The 22,543-nt window shown below is 42.2% G+C and overlaps 1 protein-coding gene across 1 annotated transcript; it reads left to right on the plus strand.

Moving 5' to 3' along the window:
• Nucleotides 1-906: 906 nt before the first annotated feature.
• LOC128624710 (solute carrier family 2, facilitated glucose transporter member 9-like) lies at nt 907-16,321 on the plus strand (the record flags this gene model as incomplete). Its single annotated transcript, XM_053652370.1, has 9 exons — nt 907-1,044; nt 2,489-2,649; nt 5,195-5,343; nt 5,542-5,729; nt 11,750-11,860; nt 12,552-12,653; nt 14,142-14,217; nt 14,313-14,440; nt 15,982-16,321. Coding segments are annotated over 9 exons (1,236 nt in total), but the record flags the coding sequence as incomplete, so codon positions are not given.
• Nucleotides 16,322-22,543: the final 6,222 nt, after the last annotated feature.

The following is a 22,543-nucleotide window of genomic DNA, read 5'->3' on the forward strand; positions in this document are numbered from 1 at the left end:
GCTTTTGAAAATGCTGACATGTTTTTCAGATGTCTGAGTCCAAAATCAAATCCCCTCCCAGACATGCTTACATTGTATAACTGAATATTTAACACGCACGGATATCTAACCTCTCAGATTTATTACATTAGCAGGATGCAATCCTCTGTAAAAAATTAAACTTATTACCTCAAATGTGTAACTGAGTATTTGGTCAAAGTGAGTCAGCAGTGTTGTGTCAGTAGAGTGTAGACAAACATGGAGAGCTTCTTGAAGCAACTGGTAGGCAAAATTTTGCTTAATTCTCCAAAAAACAATCTGTTAGTCATCTCATTCTGACTTAATTGTTTAAAATGATTTGAATTTACAGTTTAAACAGTCTGCTGTAATTTAATCATAGACCGTTTTAACAAATCCAGACTTCAGAAAAGGTGAAGCTGTGACAGGAAACTTGAGTTAAATAACTTTCATATATTTTCATATATATCAAATTTTTTCACATTTAGATGTACAGTTTTTAAAAAAACTAAACTATCGTACAATAATAATGGTACGGCCCAATATCACAGCTTCCCATATGGCATATACCAATGTAGTGGTAGTCTTAAATCAAGCAAATTCTAGCAAAACTGCTAGAAATATTTATTAGAAAGGACCTTTTGGGAAGATTAACGCATTACGAATCGACATCATCTTTAAACATTGTGTTAATAGAACAGTTTGGCCAAATAAAAAAAAAGTTAAGTAAATCATTTTAAGCTAGGGAAAATTTCACATAAACATTTCCTTTAACAAGGTAACGATGAGATTTCTTTAAATATAAACTCTTAATTATTTATCATGATTACTAGGATCGTTATCGAGGGAAAAAAAAAGTAGGATATTGGAGAGGAATGAAGGAACAAATTTGAGCCGATCCTGTAACGCATTGAAAAAGATGTGGATTTGGAAAGGTTTGACTCGTTTCAGGTCCAGGGCAAGGTGTTGCTCTTCATCATCATTCTTGGTCTGGGAGGAAGTTTTCAGGTCGGATGCCACCTCACACTGATCAGCTCTCCATCTCCTGTAAGATTTGTTTATATCATCTGTGTCATTTATGGAGGGCTCTCTCTCCTCTCTGAGGAAGAGTAACATGCTTACAAAGATAAGGACGTAGAAACTTGTTAAAGATAAAGAACAGTAATAATAATAATAATAATAATAATAATAATAATAGCACTTTTTAGCTTGTAGATTCTCTGAGTTATGGATAACAGTTTTGACACACGGTACTCAAACATATAATATGTTATGATATTATACTGTAGCAGTAATCCTCTAATCAGCTCCTTGTGCTTGATATACTGTACGTAGTCATGTGACTCTGGAGCAGTGCTGTCTTTTACAATATTCGTTTCAACCTGTTCAGTCATCTAACACATGATAATATGAACAGCACTGTTCTAATCATAAGCAACTATTTTTCCTAATATACAAAGTGCAGAAGTTTTTATCCTCCACAGTTTTTCAGTGAAAAAAAAAGAAAATTGTATCTCTAGTTTAAACTACAATTAAAACTTTTACACTGAGAGGATACAAAAACATGTTGTTTTCTTCATTGTGATTCAAGGGTGTACAAACTTTCACACTCCATTGTACTTATTTTTATCTATCTATCTGTCTATCTATCTATCTATCTGTCTGTCTATTTATCTGTCTGTCTATCTGACTGTCTATCTGTCTATCTATCTATCTATCTATCTATCTATCTATCTGACTGTCTATCTGTCTGCCTGTCTATCTATCTGTCTATTTGTCTATATATCTATCTGTCTATCTGTCTGTCTGTCTGTGTATCTATCTGTCTGTCTATCTATCTATCTATCTGACTGTCTATCTGTCTATCTATCTGTCTGTCTGTCTATCTGACTGTCTATCTGTCTGTATATCTATCTGTCTGTCTATCTATCTGACTGTCTATCTGTTTATCTATCTGTCTGTTTGTCTATCTATCTGTCTATCTATCTATCTGTCATGTATCTATCTATCTATCTATCTGTCTGTCTATCTATCTGTCTGTCTGTCTATCTATCTATCTCTCTGTCATGTATCTGTCTGTCTGTTTATCTATCTATCTGCCAGTCTGTCTGACTATCTATAGTTTTTTTTTGTCTTAATGAATTTTTAAGAGGGAAAAAGAGAAGTTCTACAACATTTACACAATGTAACTGTAAAATGATAAAAAAGCATGATGCATTGTTCATTAATGAATTAAAAGTTTTCATTGCAGTGGTATAATAAGAATAAAACAGTTATTGGGAAATAATCAAATTCGGGGCCGGTGCCAGTCAATCCATTTTGGCTGGGATGCACCACTGATTATTTTACTACAACAGCAAGCCCTCAACTGAATTATTCCCTATAAATCCAGGTCAACAGCTCAATGTCCAAAAATATACCATTCCAACATCTTCAGCAGTGTATTTAAAATTGCAGTGAGCTCTTTTTATCTTACCGTCTCCATCCACAGTTCATTAGGAGGTTTATAAACAGTAGCTGGACTCTGCGGTACGGTGAAGCTCCAGGAGAAGACACGCTCACGCTCATCTGGGGTGCAGTCGTGACCTCTTACGCTATTGGTGGCCTGATCGGCGCCGTTAGTGTCGGGTTTGTCATCAGTCATGTTGGGAGGTGTGTTTTCATTTATTGTATCCTGTTTACTACTCAGGACTTAATGTCTCACAGAGTGTAACATTAGGCAATATTCTAACCAGAACACTAGCACAGAGTTTGTACACGGAGAGATCGTGCACGGAGAGTTTGTACATTAGAGAGGTCATACACTGGAGAGTATGTACACTGGAGAGTTAGTACACTGGGAGTTCGTACACTGGGAGTTCGTACACTGAGAGTTCGTACACCGAGAGTTCGTATACTAGAGAGATCTGGTTAGATTCTTGCCTAATGTCCTTAACTTCCACACACTCTGGATTGTGAATCCTTCTCACAGAAAGAAAGCAATGATCTGGAACAACGCGCTCAACATCGTCGCTTTAGCCATCATGATGATCAGCAAAGTTGTAAATTCGTTTGAGATGATCATGCTGTCTCGCTTCATATTCGGTTTAACCTCAGGTAACCCCCCACCCCCACCCCCACCCCCCTGTCTCTCTCTCTCTCTCTCTCTCTCTCTCTCTCTATCTCTCTCATAATTCAGTTGCAAATACGACAGTATACACTTCTGCAGTCGTGTGTACCATGTACAGAGCAGTCCAGAATTAATGGCACCCTTTATGAAATTGGTAAAAAATAATGTATTAGAAGAACAACACATTCAATAAGTGATATTTTGAGCTGAAACATGCGGCGGTTTTGCATAGTTTTATTAAATTGTTTTGTGTATAACACAATTTTTTTTTCTACAAAACACTGCTGTTAATCACTTTTAACTGTGAAACAATTCATATTTTTGAGAGTCCTACCATGGAGAGAATAACCGCATCACTCCGTTTTGTCTTCTCATTTATCCTGTTCATTCTTTTACATTTTAGATTACTTTTAATTTTTACTGAGTCATTCTGCTACTCTTTGAATTATTGTTGATTGATTGATATAGCACTTTGATCTATTATTATTATTATTATTATTATTATTATTATTATTATTATTAGTGGTTATCCTGTTCAGGTTATACCACAGAGTTTCAAATCCAAAGAGAGATGGCCATTAATAAATGTATTCCTCTTTTGATTTTTTTTTAAACCTCCTGAACTCTTATTCCTCTCTCTCTCTCTCTCTCTCTGTAAATAAATAAATAAATATATATATATATATATATATATATATATATATATATAAATATATATATACACACACACACACACACACACACACACACACACACATACATACATACATATATATATATATATATATATATATATATATATATATATATATATATATATATATATATATATATATATATTTAATTTTAAGGATTATGTGGGAACATTCATGTCATCTACCTCGGAGAGAGCACGCCCAAGAAAATACGAGGGACAGTGACAGTAACAGTGGGTACTTTCCTTGGCATTGGAAAGCTGACGGGGCAGACGGCAGGTCTGAGGTGAGGAAATGAGACCCTACTGAAGCGTGCAGCTCTAATCCTGCAGTTTAATTACAAATCGAATAGAACTGAGGTGACACAATTAATAATCTGCTTTAGCCTAATCTGTGTCTTAGCCTGGTCTAGTGATGTATACGAAAGAGAAAATAAGACACAGTGGTACTTATAATTAGGTGTTTAAATTGTAGGGGAGCTCAAGCGAGATGATCTCCTGCACCTTCATTTTAATAGAATGGCAGGAGAAAATGAGCTCAAAATATTTGACCCAGTAGGATGGGACTAGATTTAGCTAGAACTTCTTGTAATCACATTTCCATGACATCAGTGCTGAGACCTCTGTGTAATAACCAATTAATTGAACAGAACATGTAACTCCAGTTATTAATGGCTACTCTTATATCCATCGGAAACTCAACGGGGCAAATCGCAGGTCTGTGGGGGGGTGGTTGGGGGTAGGGGGTTAACTAATTTTGGAAAATGAGAACTTACTGAAGCGTACGATTCATTTGCAAACCAAGTCTATTAAACCCGGCATGACATTAATGAAGGTCTACAGTTAAACTGAAATGTAAAAGCTATGTAGAAGAACACGTATGGACCTCTTGGATTTTATGCTGTTACGTTCTATAAAAAACGTATGAGTGGACGTACCTTTTATGGTTCCTCTCAAAAATGTTTGATGAAATATCTTGTCAAATATCTTAGATCATGTCAACTATCTGTCTAGCGTCCGAATTGAAGCGTACAAACATTTTTGTATCTGAATTGAAAAGAAGAAATCCTGTCAGGTTAGCCTTAGACCTGAAGATTATACATGTTTTTGAATATTACTCAATGAATATAACTTAAAATCCTCTCAGACAAATGGCCAAGTTAGCCTATGTTAGCTATACGCTTAGTATTCACATTAAAACTCCTCTCAGAAATACTGTAATTTGATAATTGTGTGATTGTTTTAGCAATAGAAAGAAACATTTTTGACTTTGACTCTCAATCCTTTCAGAAAACCTTTCAGGTTAGCTTATGCTAGGTAGCTGCCTATATTAGCTGTTTTGTATATAATTGTCTCACTGCAATGTTTATTAGTCACTCTGTCTGTTGAAACAGTGAGATCCTGGGTCGAGAGGAGTTCTGGGACATCCTGCTCTGTGTTCCAGCGTTTTTCTCTTTCATTCACATAGTAACGCTGCCCTTCTTTCCTGATGCGCCAAGATATTTACTGATCGAGAAAGGGGAACTTGAGGAGTGTAAAAAAGGTGAGAATTTAGTTGCCTTGAATTTGGTAGCCTTAATAAAATGAAGAAGTTAAGTTAAGGTTAAGTAACATTTAGTATAGTTATATTTAATGTTAAGTCAGCTCCTGTTATCATTTTGTTTTCTTCTCACTCATGAAGTAAATAAGACGAAAACGTAGCTTGAAATCTGGATCAGAGTAAACCCATGTGTTGTTGCAGCGCTGCAGAGCCTGTGGGGTCCGGGTGACTATAAACCGGAGATCGAGGAGATGCAGGTGGAGATGGACGCTCTGAAAGGACAACGCAATAAGAGTCTGCTCGAGCTGTTGAGAGACTCGCATGTTCGCTGGCAGTGTCTCTCTCTGGTCACCATCTATACAGCCATCCAGTTTTGCGGTATCTCAGCAGTAAATATCCTAAAACATTACTTATCATTTTATGATACTTTATAGAGATATGTATCTGCTGCAGAACATCAGAAAGCTGGGATTCATGACTAGTTATTTAGGACAATAGTAATAAGTGAAAGAGGACAGTTTATAGTTTTCCACAAACTAATGATTGCTTTGTGTCCACTGTTTGTATCTCATCCTATTTTTATTTATTTATTTATTTGAGGGGAAATATCTGCCTCAAGACCTGGTTAAACAAAAATGGCGGATGTGCAAATCAACCTATGAGTCTGGAATGAGTGAATGTTGCATCAGTCTGTTGAACAATCCATTATTAACTGACGTCTCTGGAAGCTCCGCCCCCTTCCCATCATCTTATGTTAGTAATCTGTGGCAAAAGTCAAAGAATGGGAGTTTATCCTCACATCACCTACACACAATGACACTTGCTAATAAATAAAAATAGCTTGGCTTTTAAGTGTTGAAAGTCCATGTGATTTGAGCTTTGAACCATGATAGTCACATACACACACACATTCACCTACCTACTACGTCACCGTAACAGACTGTGAGACAGTGCAGGTCAAATCTTAAACAACAACTGGATAAAGGCAGTCAGTCGGTGACTGATAATTTAGAGACAGAAAGAAGCAGCTCATAAACAAGTCCTGCTCTGTGGCTCCATGGCAAAGTTCTTGACTTGTAATGCTGTGGTCCCTGGTTCAAGGCTCACTCTTGGGCTGCTATTGACAAGAAATGTGCTGATCAAAAGCCCTGTATTCATTCATACTGTAGGGATTTTAGCCAGCGGTGGGCGGAGCACAGACACACAGGAGGCTGTTTCAAGGTTATGGGAGATTTACTGAAGACAATCGGTGAGCAGGGGTGTGGGTTGAAAGGCAATCGGGTGGTGAGGGTCAGCCATGGTGAGGGGTGGTGAGGGGGCGGGGCGGAGCCATCACTCGCATTGGAGTCAACTGAAACCCGAAAAAACACACAAAAGTGGTTAGCAAACAGGCACGTGTCGGCAAAACTGCATAAAACACGCCAGAGATTTGTGCACATGCTCAGATATACTTCTCTCTTTCTGCGAGTGGAATATCGCCCTTTTATACTCTCCCCTTGCTTGCTTGATGGTGGAATTCTTCCATATGGTGCACCATTCACGAGCCGTGGGTGTGTCGGCGGCCCCGCCCCGCCGCCACGTGCTCTCTGGATGTCCAAAACATTTGGTTGCGCTGAAGCGGAACTGTCTCTTTTGCGCCACTGCGGCAGTCGCACGAGGAGCAATCTTTGTTTCCTGTGCGCCGGCTACCGGCCTGGCGCCACAGTACCCCCCCAGCTCAGAGCCTACTGCCGCCGCGTGTCAGGCCCACAGGGCGTCCCGTCTTGAGAGGCCATCTGCATTTCCGTGTTGGGTCCCTGCCCGGTGCTGGACCTGGAATGAGAAATCTTGTAGGGGGAGGAACCACCGAGTCACCCGGGCATTAGTGTCCTTGGCCTTGGCCATCCACTGGAGCGGGGCGTGGTCTGTCACCAGGACGAAGTTCCGCCCAGCCAGGTAGTACCGTAGTTCCTCGATGGCCCACTTTATTGCTAGGGCCTCCCTCTCTATGGCCACATACTTCCTCTCCGCTGGGGACAACTTTCGGCTAATGTAGAGGACCGGGTGCTTCTCCCCGTCGAAGGTCTGTGAGAGGACCACACCCAGCCTGGTTTCTGACGCATCTGTGTGCACGGTGAACGGGAGGGCGAAGTCCGGGTTATGTAGAACGGGGGCGCTGGTGAGGGCTTCCTTCAGGTCCTGGAATGCTCGCTTTGCGTCTGTAGACCATTTCACCCGGTCCGGCTGGCCCTTCTTTGTGAGATCTGAGAGGGGGGAGGAGTAAGGCCCGGCCAATACGGTACCCGAGGTACTGTGCCTCGGTCAGCCCCAGGTGGCACTTTTTGGGGTTGGCTGTCAGCCCGGCCTTCCAGAGCTCCTTCAGGACTTCCCTCAGGTGGAACAGGTGGTCCGACCAGGTGGAGGAGTGAATGACCACATCGTCCAGGTAGGCACAATGGGGTCACAGGACAATGTCCATCAGCCTCTGGAACGTCACGGGAGCTCCAAGTAGCCCAAAGGGGAGGACCCGGTATTGCCAGTGGCCGTTCGCCGTGCTGAAGGCCGTCTTCTGTCTCGCCTCTGGGGCCAGTGCCACCTGCCAGTACCCCACGAGCCCTCCCCAATCGCTCCACTAGGTCGTCCACCCGGGGGAGAGGATAACTGTCAAACTCCGAGACCTGGTTTAGCTTCCGAAAGTCATTGCAGAGGCGCATACTTCCATCGGGCTTTGGTACGACTACGATAGGGCTGGACCAGGGGCTGTTGGACTCCTCTATGATGTTGTCCCGCAGCATCCGGCTGACCTCCTCCTCGTTAGCCCTACGGCGGGCCTCCAGGACCCGATAGGGCCGCTGCCGCACCACCACTCCAGGCTGAGTCTTGATTTCATGCTGCACCAGCTGCGTCATGCCTGGGGAGGTAGAAAAAACATCAGTAAATTGCCCCACTAACTTCTGGGCGGGGGTGAGTTCTTCGCCCAGTTGGACTAAGGTGCCCTGGTCGTGATCTGTGTGTAGGGCCGCAAACACAGACAGTACCGGTTCTGGCTCTGTCCACCTTTTCAGCAGGTTTATGTGGTACGTTTGTGTGTCTGCTCACTTACCGGGCTGCTGCAGGCGATAATTCACGGGACCTCTCCTCTCGAGGACCGTATATGGGCCCTGCCACCGAGTTAGGAATTTGCAGGAGCTGCTGGGCACTAGCAGGAGTACCCGATCACCAGGTTGGAACTCGCGCGGTTGCGTTGGGCGGTTGTACACTCGTTTCTGTTCCTCCTGGGCGGCTCTCATATGTTCCTGGACGATCGGGGCCACTCGGTCGATCTTCTCCTGCATCTCCTGTACATACTCAATGACCAAGCGGAACGGGGAAGGCTGTTCTTCCCAGGCTTCCCGTGCCACGTCCAGCAGTCCACACGGCTGCCGTCCGAAGAGGAGCTCAAAGGGTGTGAAGATCGTGGATGCCTGGGGGCACTCTCGGACGGCGAAGAGGACGTATGGCAGGAGAAGGTCCCAGTTCCTCCCTTCCTCATCTACCACCCACCGCAACATCTGCTTTAAGGTCCGGTTGAACCGTTCGACCAGCCCATCCGTTTGTGGGTGGTAGACAGATGCCTTTAGGTGTTTCACCTGCAACAGCCGACACAGATCAGACATAAGCTTTGACACAAATGGGGTACCTTGGTCAGTTAGGATGTCTTTTGGGATCCCCACACGGCTGAACAGGAGCACCAGTTCTTTGGCGATGTTCCGGGAGGTGGCTTTACGCAGTGGTACCGCCTCGGGGTACCTGGTGGCATAGTCCACGATTACCAATATGTACTCGTGCCCTCGGGCGGATCTGGGGAGTGGCCCGACGAGGCCCATGCCGATCCTCTCAAACGGGATGCCTATGATGGGAAGCGGGATGAGTGGTGCCGGCAGGGGCTTCCTTGGGGCCGTGCGTTGGCACTGGGGGCATTGTTGGCAGAAGCGCCAGACCTCTGCGTCCATGCCTGGCCAGACAAAACGGTCCTTCAGCTTCTCCAGGGTGTTTCTCACCCCCAGGTGGCCCCCGAGCGGATGGGCATGGGCCAGGTGCATCAGGGCCCGCGTTCTGGCTTTGGGCACGACCAAGAGGTCCACGGTCTCCCCTCGGCGGTTGGTCTGGTGGTACAGTAAGCCTCCTTTGACCAGAAAGTAAGAGGAGGGGAGTCTCTGGTTCGGGTTCTGGTCGATCCCTTCAATCTGGTGCACCTGGGCCCAGCAATACTTCAGGCGGCTGTCCTCTTTCTGCTCTCGGCCAAAGTTCCCCTGCTGGTTTACCTGCTGGAACACAGACGAGAGAGGGTTAGAAGGTGTGTGCAGCTTACCTTCTGTCCCGGCGTCCACCTCGCCTCAGACCAGGTAGGCCTGCTGCACTCGTGCCTCCTTTGCTCGCTGCGGCGGTTTTGGCCGATCCAGCGTGGGGAGGACGCGTCCTGCCGGCCAGGTTTTCTGGGTCTTCTTCGGTGTCCCATGGTCTGACTCGGTCGGACTAGGCTCGTCCTGGGGTGCCCCATAGTCTGGGTGGCCTTGCTGGTGCTGTCCCTCTTTGCCGAGTGCCAGGGTGGTCAGGATGTGTTCCAGGGCAGTCAATAGTTCCCTGGATATCCCGGGGGCTCGCATCCCCACAGCCTGGCGTTCTGTGGGTGGAAAGGTCCTCAGGAACCGGTCCACGGCCACCTTCTCTACAACCTCGGTGGCAGAGTGCATGTCAGGCTGGAGCCACCTCTTGGTGAGGCGCAGGAGGGTATCCATCTCTCCACGTGGCTTGGCTTCCGGCCTGTAGCGCCACCGGTGGAACTCCGCCGCTGCCTGGAGCGGGTTTCGCCCACACCATGCCAGGATCTCTCTCTTTACCTCTCCATAGTCGGCTGCTTCCTCCAGAGAGAGGGAGTAATAGGCCGTGCGCGCCTCCCCGGAAAGCAGCGGGCCGAGAATGCGTGGCCACTCATCGCGGTCCCACTCTTCGCGGCGGGCGACGCCCTCAAAGGTCTCGAGGTAGGCCTCGATGTCGTCTTTGGGGTTTAGAGGGGGAAGCAGGCGTCGGACCTCACGGCCAGGATCAGGGAGGTGCGTAGCAGCTACGGGAGTTGCTCTCCTCAGGGCTACTAGCTCTTGTGTCACAGCTTGTAGGCTGTGGGCAAGCTGTTGTGCCACCATTTGCTGCTGAATACTGGCCTCCAGAAGGTGCTGCAGCATGGGATCCATGTTTATGAACAATCCCCAAGGAGGAGAGGGAAAATGGGGAAAAGAGAGGGAGAGAAAAAAAAAAGCTTTTTTTTTTTTTTAGATGGGTGGGTCTGTGCTCATGCCCACATCCTCCACCAGTGTAGGGATTTTAGCCAGCGGTGGGCGGAGCACAGACACACAGGAGGCTGTTTCAAGGTTATGGGAGATTTATTGAAGACAATCGGTGAGCGGGAGTGCGCGTGTGGGTGCGTGTGTGGCTGTGTGTGTGTGGGTTGAAGGGCGATCGGGCAGTGAGGGTCTCAGCCGTCGGTGGTTACAGCCAAGGGGGCGGGGCAGAGCCGTCACTCGCATCGGAGTCAACTGAAACCCGAAAAAACACACAACAGCGGTTAGCAAACAGGCACGCGTCGGCAAAACTGCATAAAACACGCCAGAGATTTGCGCACATGCTCGGTGATACTTCTCTCTTTCTGCGAGTGGAATATCGCCCTTTTATACTCTCCCCTCGCTTTCTGGATGGTGAAATTCTTCCGTACGGTGCACCATTCACGAGCCGTGGGTGTGTCGGCGGCCCCGCCCCGCCACCACGTGCTCTCTGGATGTCCAAAACATTTGGTGGCGCTGAAGCAGAACTGTCTCTTCTGGGCCACTGCGGCAGTCGCGCGAGGAGCGATCTTTGTTTCCTGTGCGCCGGCTACCGGCCTGGCGCCACAATACATACATTTTAGCAACTTAACAAATAGATGGTAATGTGTATAGTATAGACAACTCAGACTTCTTCCCCTCAGTATGACTCTCACTTTGGAAAATATCCAAGGTACTCTGGATTTAAGGAGCAACACCAGGAAATACTGAAAAGTATAGCAATACCTTTATGACACAATGGTGGTGCAGTGGGTAGTGCAGTGAGGTTCTGTGGTTCAAGCCTTAGTTCAGGTTACAGTGTGATCTGCCTTGTGTTCAGTGCTCTTTGGGTAGGCTCTTGATCCAGGATGGTGTGCTTAACGAAGTAGAGTGATATCACCATGAATAAGATGAAAATACAAATAAAATGTAAAATCATGTGATGAGTGTAAAAAAACAACAACTGGGCAGTTCTTGATATTGTGTCCAAAAAAATCTGTCTAAGAGATTCTTAGAGTCGCTACAATCAACAGCATGTCTGTTTCCACATCGTATATTTGTGCATTCATATTGCACGCCTACTGTTTCCACAGATCAGCGTTTATGCTTTCAGCATCTTCGAGGAGGCTGGAATTCCTGTGGATAAGATCCGGTACGTCACGCTGGGCATCGGGGCCTCTGAAATCCTCACCAGTGTCATGTGTGTAAGTTGTAGATTACATCAGAGCTTGTATAGCCATACAACCGAACGTCACGGTCTTCCATAGAACATGATGTCTACTATGAATTTTCAACAGTAAATGATGCATAACACGACATATTACATTATTACTGCAAACATTACACCATGTGGTTCGGTAAGAATGCTAGGATGTTGCCTGGTATGTTTCATGTTTTTAAAAAGTACACTTCACCTCAAACCTTGTTTTTGACATCTATTTCTATTTTCAGTAATAATAATGCTAGAGGTGGCGGTTCCATACAAACAAAACAAAACAAAAACAAAACATCATTAGACAACATAAAACAGAACAAAAGCACCTACACTTTTACCACTCAGAACAAAAGCCAAATGAATATGCAAATTAGAACCAAATCCTACTGGTGTACTAGTACAGTACGTTTGCATATTAGAACATGATTGGCTCCTAGATTTTATGATGCAATAACACTTGCCTGTAATATTTCCACGTAATTATTAAAGCACCGTTTATAAAGTTTAAGGTGTGTTTAAAAAAAACTAAACATTACGGTGCATTTCAAGTGACATGGACTTAGAAACATCATTAAATATCATTGTCATTGCATCATCAATAAACGTAAACATAACGTTAACTCCCTGCACATGATGTTGTATCGACGTGTAATACGAAGTGTTAATGTTGTCTCACACAGAGCCTGGTGATTGACCGTGTTGGAAGGCGAGTGTTGCTTTGGGCAGGTTTTGGGATCATGGCAGCCATTATGGTATTGCTCACCGTCACAGTTCAGCTAAAGGTGACTCTCTTTTATTTCACACCAACCACACCTGGACGTCCTGTGAAAGCCTGTTTCCGGAATGGAGAAAAGCATTTTTTTAAAGGTAATTGCGAGTTTACATCTCGTAATTCTGACGTTGTTTTTTTTCCCCCTCACAATTTAGAAGCCCACTTGACACAATAACTTCAGAATATAAGCGTGCGCTAACGTCTGGTTGTCTTGACTAGCCGATGAGTGTTGGTCTTACTGTATATAGCCTATTTTGATGAGAAAGATTGATGTTTGTCGGTGCATTAATTGTAACTCACTAAATGTTAAGTGAATGTCTAAATTGCGAGAAAAAAGTCAGAATTGCGAGATTTAAATTCGCAATTGCACGAAAAACCTCAGAGTTATGAGATGTTAACTCGTAATTGCTGGGGGAAAAAAATAGGATTGTGAGATGTTAACTCAACATTGCAACCAAAAAAGTCAGAATTGAGAAGTATAAACTCATAATTGTGAGGAAAATAGTTAGAATTGTGAGATTTAAACTCATAATTGCGCGAAAAACATCATAATTATGAGATGTAAACTTATAATTGCTGGAAAAAAAGGAGGATTGTGAGATGTTAAGTCAAACTCGTCTGGAAAAAAAAGTCCAAATTGTGAGCTATAAAGTCGCAATTACCTTTTAATTTTTTTCTCTCCGTGGTGGAAACAAGCTTCCATAACGTCCTGTATAGTGTGGGGTTTTTTTGATAAGAGTCCAGTTGCTAAGTCATGTTAATTCATACCTAAAAACTGTTTACTGACATTTCAACTCTTACTTTTGTTAATTAATGAAGCTCAATTGTTTTTACTGTATGAAGTAATGTTCACACACTTTTATTGTGAAGTACAACAGATTTTTTTAAAAATTTCCCCTTAAATCTTAATTATATGTATACATGTTTATATTTAATATGTACCTATAGTTCTGGTAGATATGTTTCCTGAGATTAATTTTGAATATGTAACTTAAAATACTCATCAGTCCGTACAGGATTTTGCAGCTTTTTTTTTTTTTTTTGTGATCGTCTCGGCCAAAAAATGCTTGAATTTGCTGTGGCTTTGTTTCTAAATTTGCGATGCAAATTGTGGAGTTTTTTGTGATTTTTTTTTTTGGCAGAAAATTAATTGAATTGGTGAATGTTTGTTGGTAAACGAGACCTTTTAGCTGTACTCATGTGAATCGAAGAGGGCTTTGGCTGAATGCTCGTTGTGATGACGTCACATGGCACGTCTTGGCCCAAATCTGCGGAAAATCTGCGGTAATTTTGGAAAATTGTAAGCTCCTCCAAATATTGAGGAGTTTGCTTGACTTTGTGTTAATCCTGCAAAAGACCTGCAGGGCCTGATTTATGATAACTGATGGAAAATAAGTCGAACCAAGTCTTTACTTTGTATCTGGAAATCTGTCCTGATGAAATCATGATCATTAATGGAGTGTTGTTCATTTTTATTACACCCCTCTCCTGTTATTAGGATTATGATTTTTGGATTCCATACAGCACAGTCGGCCTTGTGTTTCTGTTCGTCATCTTTTATGGAGGAGGACCAGGTAAAACCTTCAAACTTGTATACAGTGTATATATAAAAAAGCTGAGAATGAAGCTGTTCGAATGTACGATTAACTGATTTGTTCTTGATTGACAGCTGCCGTGAACACGCCACTCAGTTATGAGATGTTTGTCCAGTCAGATCGGTCTGCTGCGTTCACGTTAATGGCAGTTCTTGTATGGGGAGGCTTCATAGTCTTCAGCTTCGTTTTTCCATTTCTTCAGGTAAGTTTCTTAGGTCAGGGGTTCCCAAACTTTTCCAGGGCAAGGCCCCCCAAATGGCATTAACATTTGACCGAGGCCCCCCTTTTGCAAGATGTCTTTAAAACACATTAAAAATACAGACTTCTGAATATATCCCCCTTTTTTTTTTATTAATAATTATATCTTACATCTTTACATTACATTAGGAATTGTGTGTGTGTGTGTGTGTGTGTGTGGTTGTCTGAGATTGAGAAAGAGAAAACATACTAGCAGGAGGGATGGGCACACCAAATTGTTGTGCCCCCTGGTGGCCCCCACTTTGAAAACCACTGTCTTAGGTCACTGCAATGGTAAAGCATGGGCACTTTAGAATGATATAACTGATGATTATTGTGCATGTGGAAGGTCTTATAAATATATAAACTTCCAAGCAGACACTATTTAATATGTCAACATTAGCAATTTTTTATTTATTAAAGAACGACACATACATGTGATCCATTTGTAGTTACATTTAATGTCGTGGAACGTCCATGAAACAAGTTCCTGTTACCACTTACAGTACGTTATAGCAGCTGTGAACGCTCGTTCCTTCCGCAGCCTCTCTCTTGAAGCCATCCATCCATCTTCTATACCGCTTTATCCTTTTCAGGGTCACGGGGAACCTGGAGCCTATCCCAGGGAGCATCACGCACAAGGCGGGGAACATCCTGGACAGGGTGCCAGTCCATCGCAGGGCACACAATCCCGTACACATTCATACACCACGGACACTTTGGACATGCCAATCAGCCTACCATGCATGTCTTTGGACTGGGGGAGGAAACCGGAGTACCCGGAGGAAACCCCCGCAGCACGGGGAGAACATGCAAACTCCGCACACACAGGGCCACGGTGGGAATCAAACCCCCGACCCTGGAGGTGTGAGGTGAACGTGCTAACCACTAAGCCCCTCTCTCTTGAAGCGAATAAGACAATGAAAAGCAGCTTGTCATGTTCTTGAGAAACTACAAAGCGTAAAACGCTCTGTCCTGAACGTTTTCCCATAAACTTATAAGCCTGTTACAAACCGCTGAACCTCCTGGAGACTCCTGGAGCTGGAGACAAATAAAAATCGTCTTACAGGAAACTTCACCATGTCAACGATACAATACGGTTTTAAATGTGCAGCGTCCTCCATGCAAGTCCCCGTGTAAGTTGTTACTATAGAAACAATAACGCAGTACAAGCGGCACGTTAATATAACGCTTGCAGCTGGAATTACTGTCAGCGACGCTGGTGCAGAAAATGAAATCAATACCTTCTAACCAATAAGAAGTGTAAATATTCCGTCGGGCTGCGGTATAAAAAGAATATTAAGGATGAAGTACAATGCAACAATCCAAGTCTCATTGTGTAACGCATTATTATTCTCAAATTTAAAAAGGGGGTAATTATAGCTATTTAAAATGTCCACAGCTCCACTCTACCGTTATACGTATGAAAAGAATAACTGTGCCTGGTATTTCTGTTCTGATTGTTCAACTGTACAAAAGCTCACGTAGCTCTCTTATGTTCCTCAGGGTGCTTTGATGTCCTTCAGCTTTTTGATCTTCGCCTGTGTTGGCCTGGCTGCATCCCTCTATATATTCTTCCTTTTGCCAGAAACAAAGGGCAAAACTCCACTGGAAATCGTGGACGATTTCAGAAAAATCAGAGTGTGTGGATCTCCGACTGAAGACAAATATATGGAGACAAAGTTGTGAAAGGAAACTATTTTTTTTTCTTTCTCTCTCTCTCTCTGTCTGTAGTTTCAGAGAGAAAGAGATAGAGAGACAGAGGGACAGACAGACAAAGAGAAGAATGTGATGGGATGTGAAATTGTTCACTAATTCCATGCTGTGTATATATATATATAGACACACAGCATATTATATATCTATATATATATATATATATATATCTCACATACATACATACATATATATGTGTGTCTTTTGTGTAACTGTTAAATTATTTTTAATTGTTGTATGTTTGTGTTCAAATTTGAATTAAAAAACAATCTCAGTATCGTAAAATGACGTAGTACGGCGGTGGCTCCGTAACCGTTTTGTCATTTCCTTCTTCCTATATAAGATTTGACTCTTTTGTAGGAAGATCTTAAGATGGAACTGTTTTACAATCAAACCCTTCATCACACTCATGAGGTAAATTGCACGTGCAGAGAAATTGCAGCTCACGTAGCTCTCTAGTAAAATTAATTTACTAAAAGAACACCAATAAGCCAGTCATTTAAAGTTTAAAAGTCTATTCATTCTGGACAAGTAGTCCAATAAATTTAAAGTTGGGTGCTTGAGTGTATTTAAATTTTTCTGGAGGTTTTTTTTTTTTTTTTTGAGTGATGTATTGGCATTTCAAAACCACCATTAAAATTTTTTAATTTTTTTTTTTATATACTTGGTTTAACTATGACACCCATCTGTGTGTCATAGCACACAACAAATTTTGGATATAAACCTCAATATCTCGGCTCAAGATGGTCCTAGCTCCTTGAAACAAAAACTGATCTCTGGAGCACATTACAGGGTACATGTACATACACACTATATATTATGGGTCTATTGAAACACTGAACATATTGTTCAACATATAGTACTACTGACACATTGAAAAATGTCCACTGCAATGGAGATGGATATATATATATATATATATATATATATATATATATATATATATATATATATATATAGATAGATATAGATAGACAGACATATATGTACACACACACACACTTTTCCTATTCTCATGTGTCTTATTTATCAAAGTATTAAATGTAAGGGAAAAAACAAAAACAAAAATTATTTTTGTAGTAATAGTCTGAAGAGGTTAAAATACACTGCAAAAAATGCCTTTCTTGAAACACCAAGACACACTTAAATCTAGTTAAAGTATACTCAAATCAAGCCAAAAATAATAAAAAATCACATCTGCCAATGGGGTAAGCAAAACTGACATGGTAAGAATTCTTGAAAAAAGCATAAATATCTAGTCACTAAAAAATGCTATTGGATCTTAAAACTAGACAAACATGCCAAAATTTAAGCAAGCTGTGCTTATTTCAAGCAATGAAAACTCAGTTATTAAAGATAGATGCTGAAAATGAGTATTTTGGTCTCTTGATTGAGCTGACTAAGAATTGTATCCCTTTATCTAAGATTAATAATTAGAGAAAAGAAATCTTACAATAAGATCATTTCTTCAAACAGCATAATACAAATAAGTGACTTTGTCTTAAATTAAGGCAGCAGAAGCATTGTTATTTTTAGCATTTTTACTGAATCAGGGAAAAGAAAGAAAAAAAAACCCTCTGCAATAGTGTCAGGGATTGTAGAAGGCAGCAGATAAGGCAAGCATAGATTTTTACTTTAATAAAGTGCATATAATAAAACAACCAAAACTGTGAAAACAAGAACCATAAACGTAACAATGGATACGAGACAAAAACATGCAGACTATGAGAGCGGCTGTAGGACACAAGCTTGACAATGAGGTGCTGAAAATCCGGGTGCTTATTAGGGGTAACACAGAACAGGTGTGAGTGATCAGTGGGACATGTGACATGCTAGGGCTGATGGGTAATGTAGTTCAGTATGGATTTCAGCATAACCATGACACACAGCTGCTTCCTTGAAAAACTCAAGTGTGCGAGTGGTGTTAATGTTAAAATAAGGAATACCATCTTGTTCCTCTGCTTGTATATTATGCAAACCATTGTTGTAGCTTGTCACTGGTTAAATCTTGCTCAATATTAGCTGGACTATCGTATTAAGACAAAGTTAGATATATTTTCTTAAAATTAGATTACGTTTCTAATGTAAAACATGCTCATGCTTAAATTTATATATTATATATATAAAATATATTTTCTTGAAATTCCTTTTTTGCAGCGTAGTCCGCACCCACCAACATTGATATTTCATCTAATCAATTTCCACACACATGGGCATATAAAGAACAGGTGTAAGGATAGATAGTGTATCTATGATGTACAGAACCACTGTTGTAGTGGGAACTATACAGATATAACAGCAACTATCTACTTAGGCAGGCTAGCTATGTCGTCATGTTTTGTGCGTTTGAGAGTTCATTCATTTTATACATTTCTTATGATATACCATCAGAATGGCAAGTAAATGGTCTCAATATGGAGGAAAATACTGCAAAGACTGAAAGAGGGAATGGGGGAGGGGAAGGCGTATTCCAGATACTGTTAATCAGAAATGCGTGAGCACCACGGTGACCTGGTTTCAGACACAAAGACCCTTTTATAGTGCCTGAACTTTTCAGGTTAGTTTCTGAGGTTGTTTTTTGTTTTTAGATGTAATTAGGCTAGAAATTGCACAGAGACCTGGCATCCCTGGGGATATTAAAGTGAGCACTCGTTATGAACTCTACCTCATTGTCCAAACTGATCTTCATCTGCATTTCAATCCAACCCCCCGTGAATTTTTAGCACAGTGGGTTTAGGAGTCCACTGGGACTTCCAGTCAGGCTTCATTCTGAGGGATTCCTGCTTATCAACGCCTGCCAGGCAGCACTTTTTTTTACTCTGACCTCGTTTAGTGTTTAACTATACACAGTACATGATTGACATCATCGCGCTACTAACGGGATGTTTTGTCAGCGCTCGGCTGCCAGTCCTTATCCGTGTAAAACTGGGATTTAATCGAGTGTGTATACTCACTTCGCATTCATGTGCTAATGTCAACTGCACTCCAAAGCCACGAATTCCGATGGAGAAAATGTCGTCTTTATGATTGACGAACTATCAGGCATGTGCATGAGGTTTCAAGAGACCTCATAATGTGGTGGGACAGTTTTAACGACGTTAACATAAATAGCTAGCAGCAATCACAAAAGTGTTATATTTCACAAGTACAATCTAGGAATGAGAATTTTCTCCAAAGTTATTCCTTTGCTTGGTGATATACATTTACTGCTAGCATAGCTGGCTAGCTAATAATCGCTAATGTCATGGGATGTAATGAGTTCAAGTTAATGCGAGATAAACTTGAACTATGGGGTCTTGTAGTCTGCCATGTCAAGTTTTTCTTTCTCCTGTCCATAAAGGGACTGGCAAACATTAGTAGCTAGTAGCATGGTGGTTTGTGAGTCGTGGTGCCTGGGCAGTTGATTCTCTTCTTTCTTGAAATCCAAAAAAAAGAACAACTTTACAATAAAATCTTGTGGTTCACTGGTGGTAGGAGGCATGTCTCCAGGGTCAAAATCCAATAAGGACTCCAAGAAGGAATCAAGTGTTTGCTGGGCTAGCTGAACGCAGAAGGTCAGCGGCTTTCATTCTCTAAACAGAAATGCCAAGAGGAGTTAACTTGGATCTTAGGAAAATTGTTGTTTGTTTTTTTGAAAACCATCTATCCTTCCCCTGGAAACGAATCCATTGTATACAAGGTTGAAGGTTGGATGGCATGGATGCCCTACTATGGTATTAAATAAGCACCAACAAACAGAGAGCATCTTCATATAACTATACGATATGGGTTATTTGGGGGGGTACAGTGGTTTAATGGTTAGCATGTTTGCCTAGCACCACTGGGGCTGTGAGCTTGAATCCCACGTGTGCCTCAGAGGTTTCCACCAGGTACTCTGGTTTCCTCCACCAGTCCAAAGACGTGCTGTAGACTGATTGGCATTTCAAAATTGTCTGTAGTGTGTGAATGTGTGTGCGATGGGTTGGCATCTCATCCAGGGTATCCCCTGCCTTGTTCCCCCGAGTTCCCTAGGATAGGCTCCAGACTCCCTGTGAAGGATAAGTGGTATGGAAAATGGATGGATGGATAGAGTTATTATTTCATTCTTAAACAGGCTGACCAATTTCCAGTCTGCAATCGCAGTCCGATCGTTACAGGAAAGGCTGCTTGAAATCGCACAGTCTAAATCTGTCTAGTCTTCAAAGCTTTGCTCAGTTTTTTTTTTTATTGTTTGGCATACTCACTATATTCTTCATTTTCCTTCAGTTTTCCAAAACCTTGAGAACTTCCCAAACTGTTTCAGCAAACTGTTTTTGCAGGTGAGATCTTTGCGTCCGAGGAACAGTTTCACGAGAGTGGTTACTGAATTGCAGTACAGCTGGCTGGTCAGATGGAGGAGGTGTTTATCTTCAGAATTTGGTCTGTGGTATTACTGTTCTGGCATGAAAGTAGAGAGAGAGAGAGATAGCGAGATAGCGAGATAGAGAGAGAGAGAGAGAGAGACAGACAGAGAAGGGGGAAGGGGGAGAGGCAGAGAGAGAAGGGTGGAGGGGGGAGAGACAGAGAGAGAGACACAGACAGAAAGAGAGGGGAGAAGGGTAAGAGACAGAGAGAAAGACAGACAGAGAGAAAGAGACAGACAGAGAGAGAAGGGGGGAGGGGGGAGAGACAGAGAGAGAGAGACAGACAGAAAGAGAGACAGACAGAGAGAGAGAGGGGGGAAGGGAGAGAGACAGAGAGAAAGAGAGAGAGAAAGAGATAGAGAGACAGACAGAAATAGAGAGAAGCACATACATCCAGAAAGAAAAAGATGCAAAACCAACAAAAACAAAATGAAAAAAAGAAAAGAAAAAAGAACTCTTGCGTAACTCTTACGATTGTGTGAAAAGGCCCAAACCAAAATCAATCAAAAGCTTAAATCCAAGAATGCTACACAGTTTTGCACATATTTACGCTTGAATTAGCATCTAATACAGCACCGACTTTCAAACTTCCTTACGTACCAGGAGAGGATTCGAAAACCTTGAACCATAAAGACAATCACTTGTCGATGAGAGCCACAAAAGCCTTTTAGCTAAGTGCTTTATCAGACAGGCAAACTTTGCCCTTGTCTGCTGGAGTGGCAGGGACAATTAGATCGGTGTCGAACGGAGCTAATGAACAAATGTGGCACTAACACGTACAGAGAATGACGAGCACTCTGACAGCACGGAAGAGCAGCGTTCGTGTCATCTATCGCACGCCAGTGTCTGTCAGCGAGACAAAGCCGATAGCAGCTGTACAATGACAGTGCAATCTGTTAAGGTCTGAGGGGTCAGGCAAGGTTGCTGACGTATAATTAGGTCCATCGGCATGATTATGAATGTGCATTTGGGCTCTTCGTGACGGAAGGCAACCATTATTCATCTGGAGGATCGTGAGCGTGGGGGTAGATGGCCTTTGTTTCTCCATCATCAGGGTGACGACACAACGTTCCTGTCTTTTTCAACAAGTACAGCACACGCAATTCTTCCTCGCCTTCTGGCATCATAGAGCTCACAAACGGACCGAGAATAATGAGAAAATCATTTGTATTAACATTAGCAGCCAAATGGGCCAACATGGGATGCGCTTGCTCATTCTGATGCATTATTTATAATGCGTGATAATTAGCTATATAGGCAAGTGCACTTTCTGATATATTTACCCGTGATAAATGTGTACAAACTCTAACAAACTAGGGGAATGTGGTTGGATTTTATTCAGTTTCATACAAATTAAATAAATTTAAGAAAAGGTACAAATGACACTGATTTGAATAAAGAGTACATCTACGGTGGTAATAATTCACTTATGTAAAAGTAGTGATCTAGAAAATTACTCAAGAAAGAGGAAATAAGTCTTCTGGTCCTGGAGTATTTGAATAATTACTTTACAAATTACATTACATCTGCATTTGACACGGCTAAATCTGAAAAATGTTCCATTTCCTGTTTGTTTTTGTGTAAATTAACCACGTGAGCTATACTGGCTTGAACACCACCTCCACTATCAACAGTATATAAAGAAAGGTAATGTTATCTGCCTAGCTGTTGGGGTTTCAACAGCTTGCTAGATTCATTAGCTATCTATGCTAGGTTCTTTAGCTAGCTAATTCATACATGTTTTTAGCTACATAGCTATCTAGGAAAGATGCCCCTTGCACATTATCCTGAGAGTTACCTGTAGGTATCTTAGATATATTAAAGATATATCTTAAGAATAAACAGAGCGTTCATAGGCTACTGCAAAACATCAAAAAATCTGGCTAGCTAGTCTAGGTCACTCAGCTAGCTAATGGCATACCTGTACATGTTTCTATAGGTTGCATGTTGAGCTGTGAAATGTCCATGTC

This window comes from Ictalurus furcatus, chromosome 21 (genome assembly GCF_023375685.1).
Source record: "Ictalurus furcatus strain D&B chromosome 21, Billie_1.0, whole genome shotgun sequence".
Taxonomy (NCBI): Eukaryota; Metazoa; Chordata; class Actinopteri; order Siluriformes; family Ictaluridae; genus Ictalurus; species Ictalurus furcatus.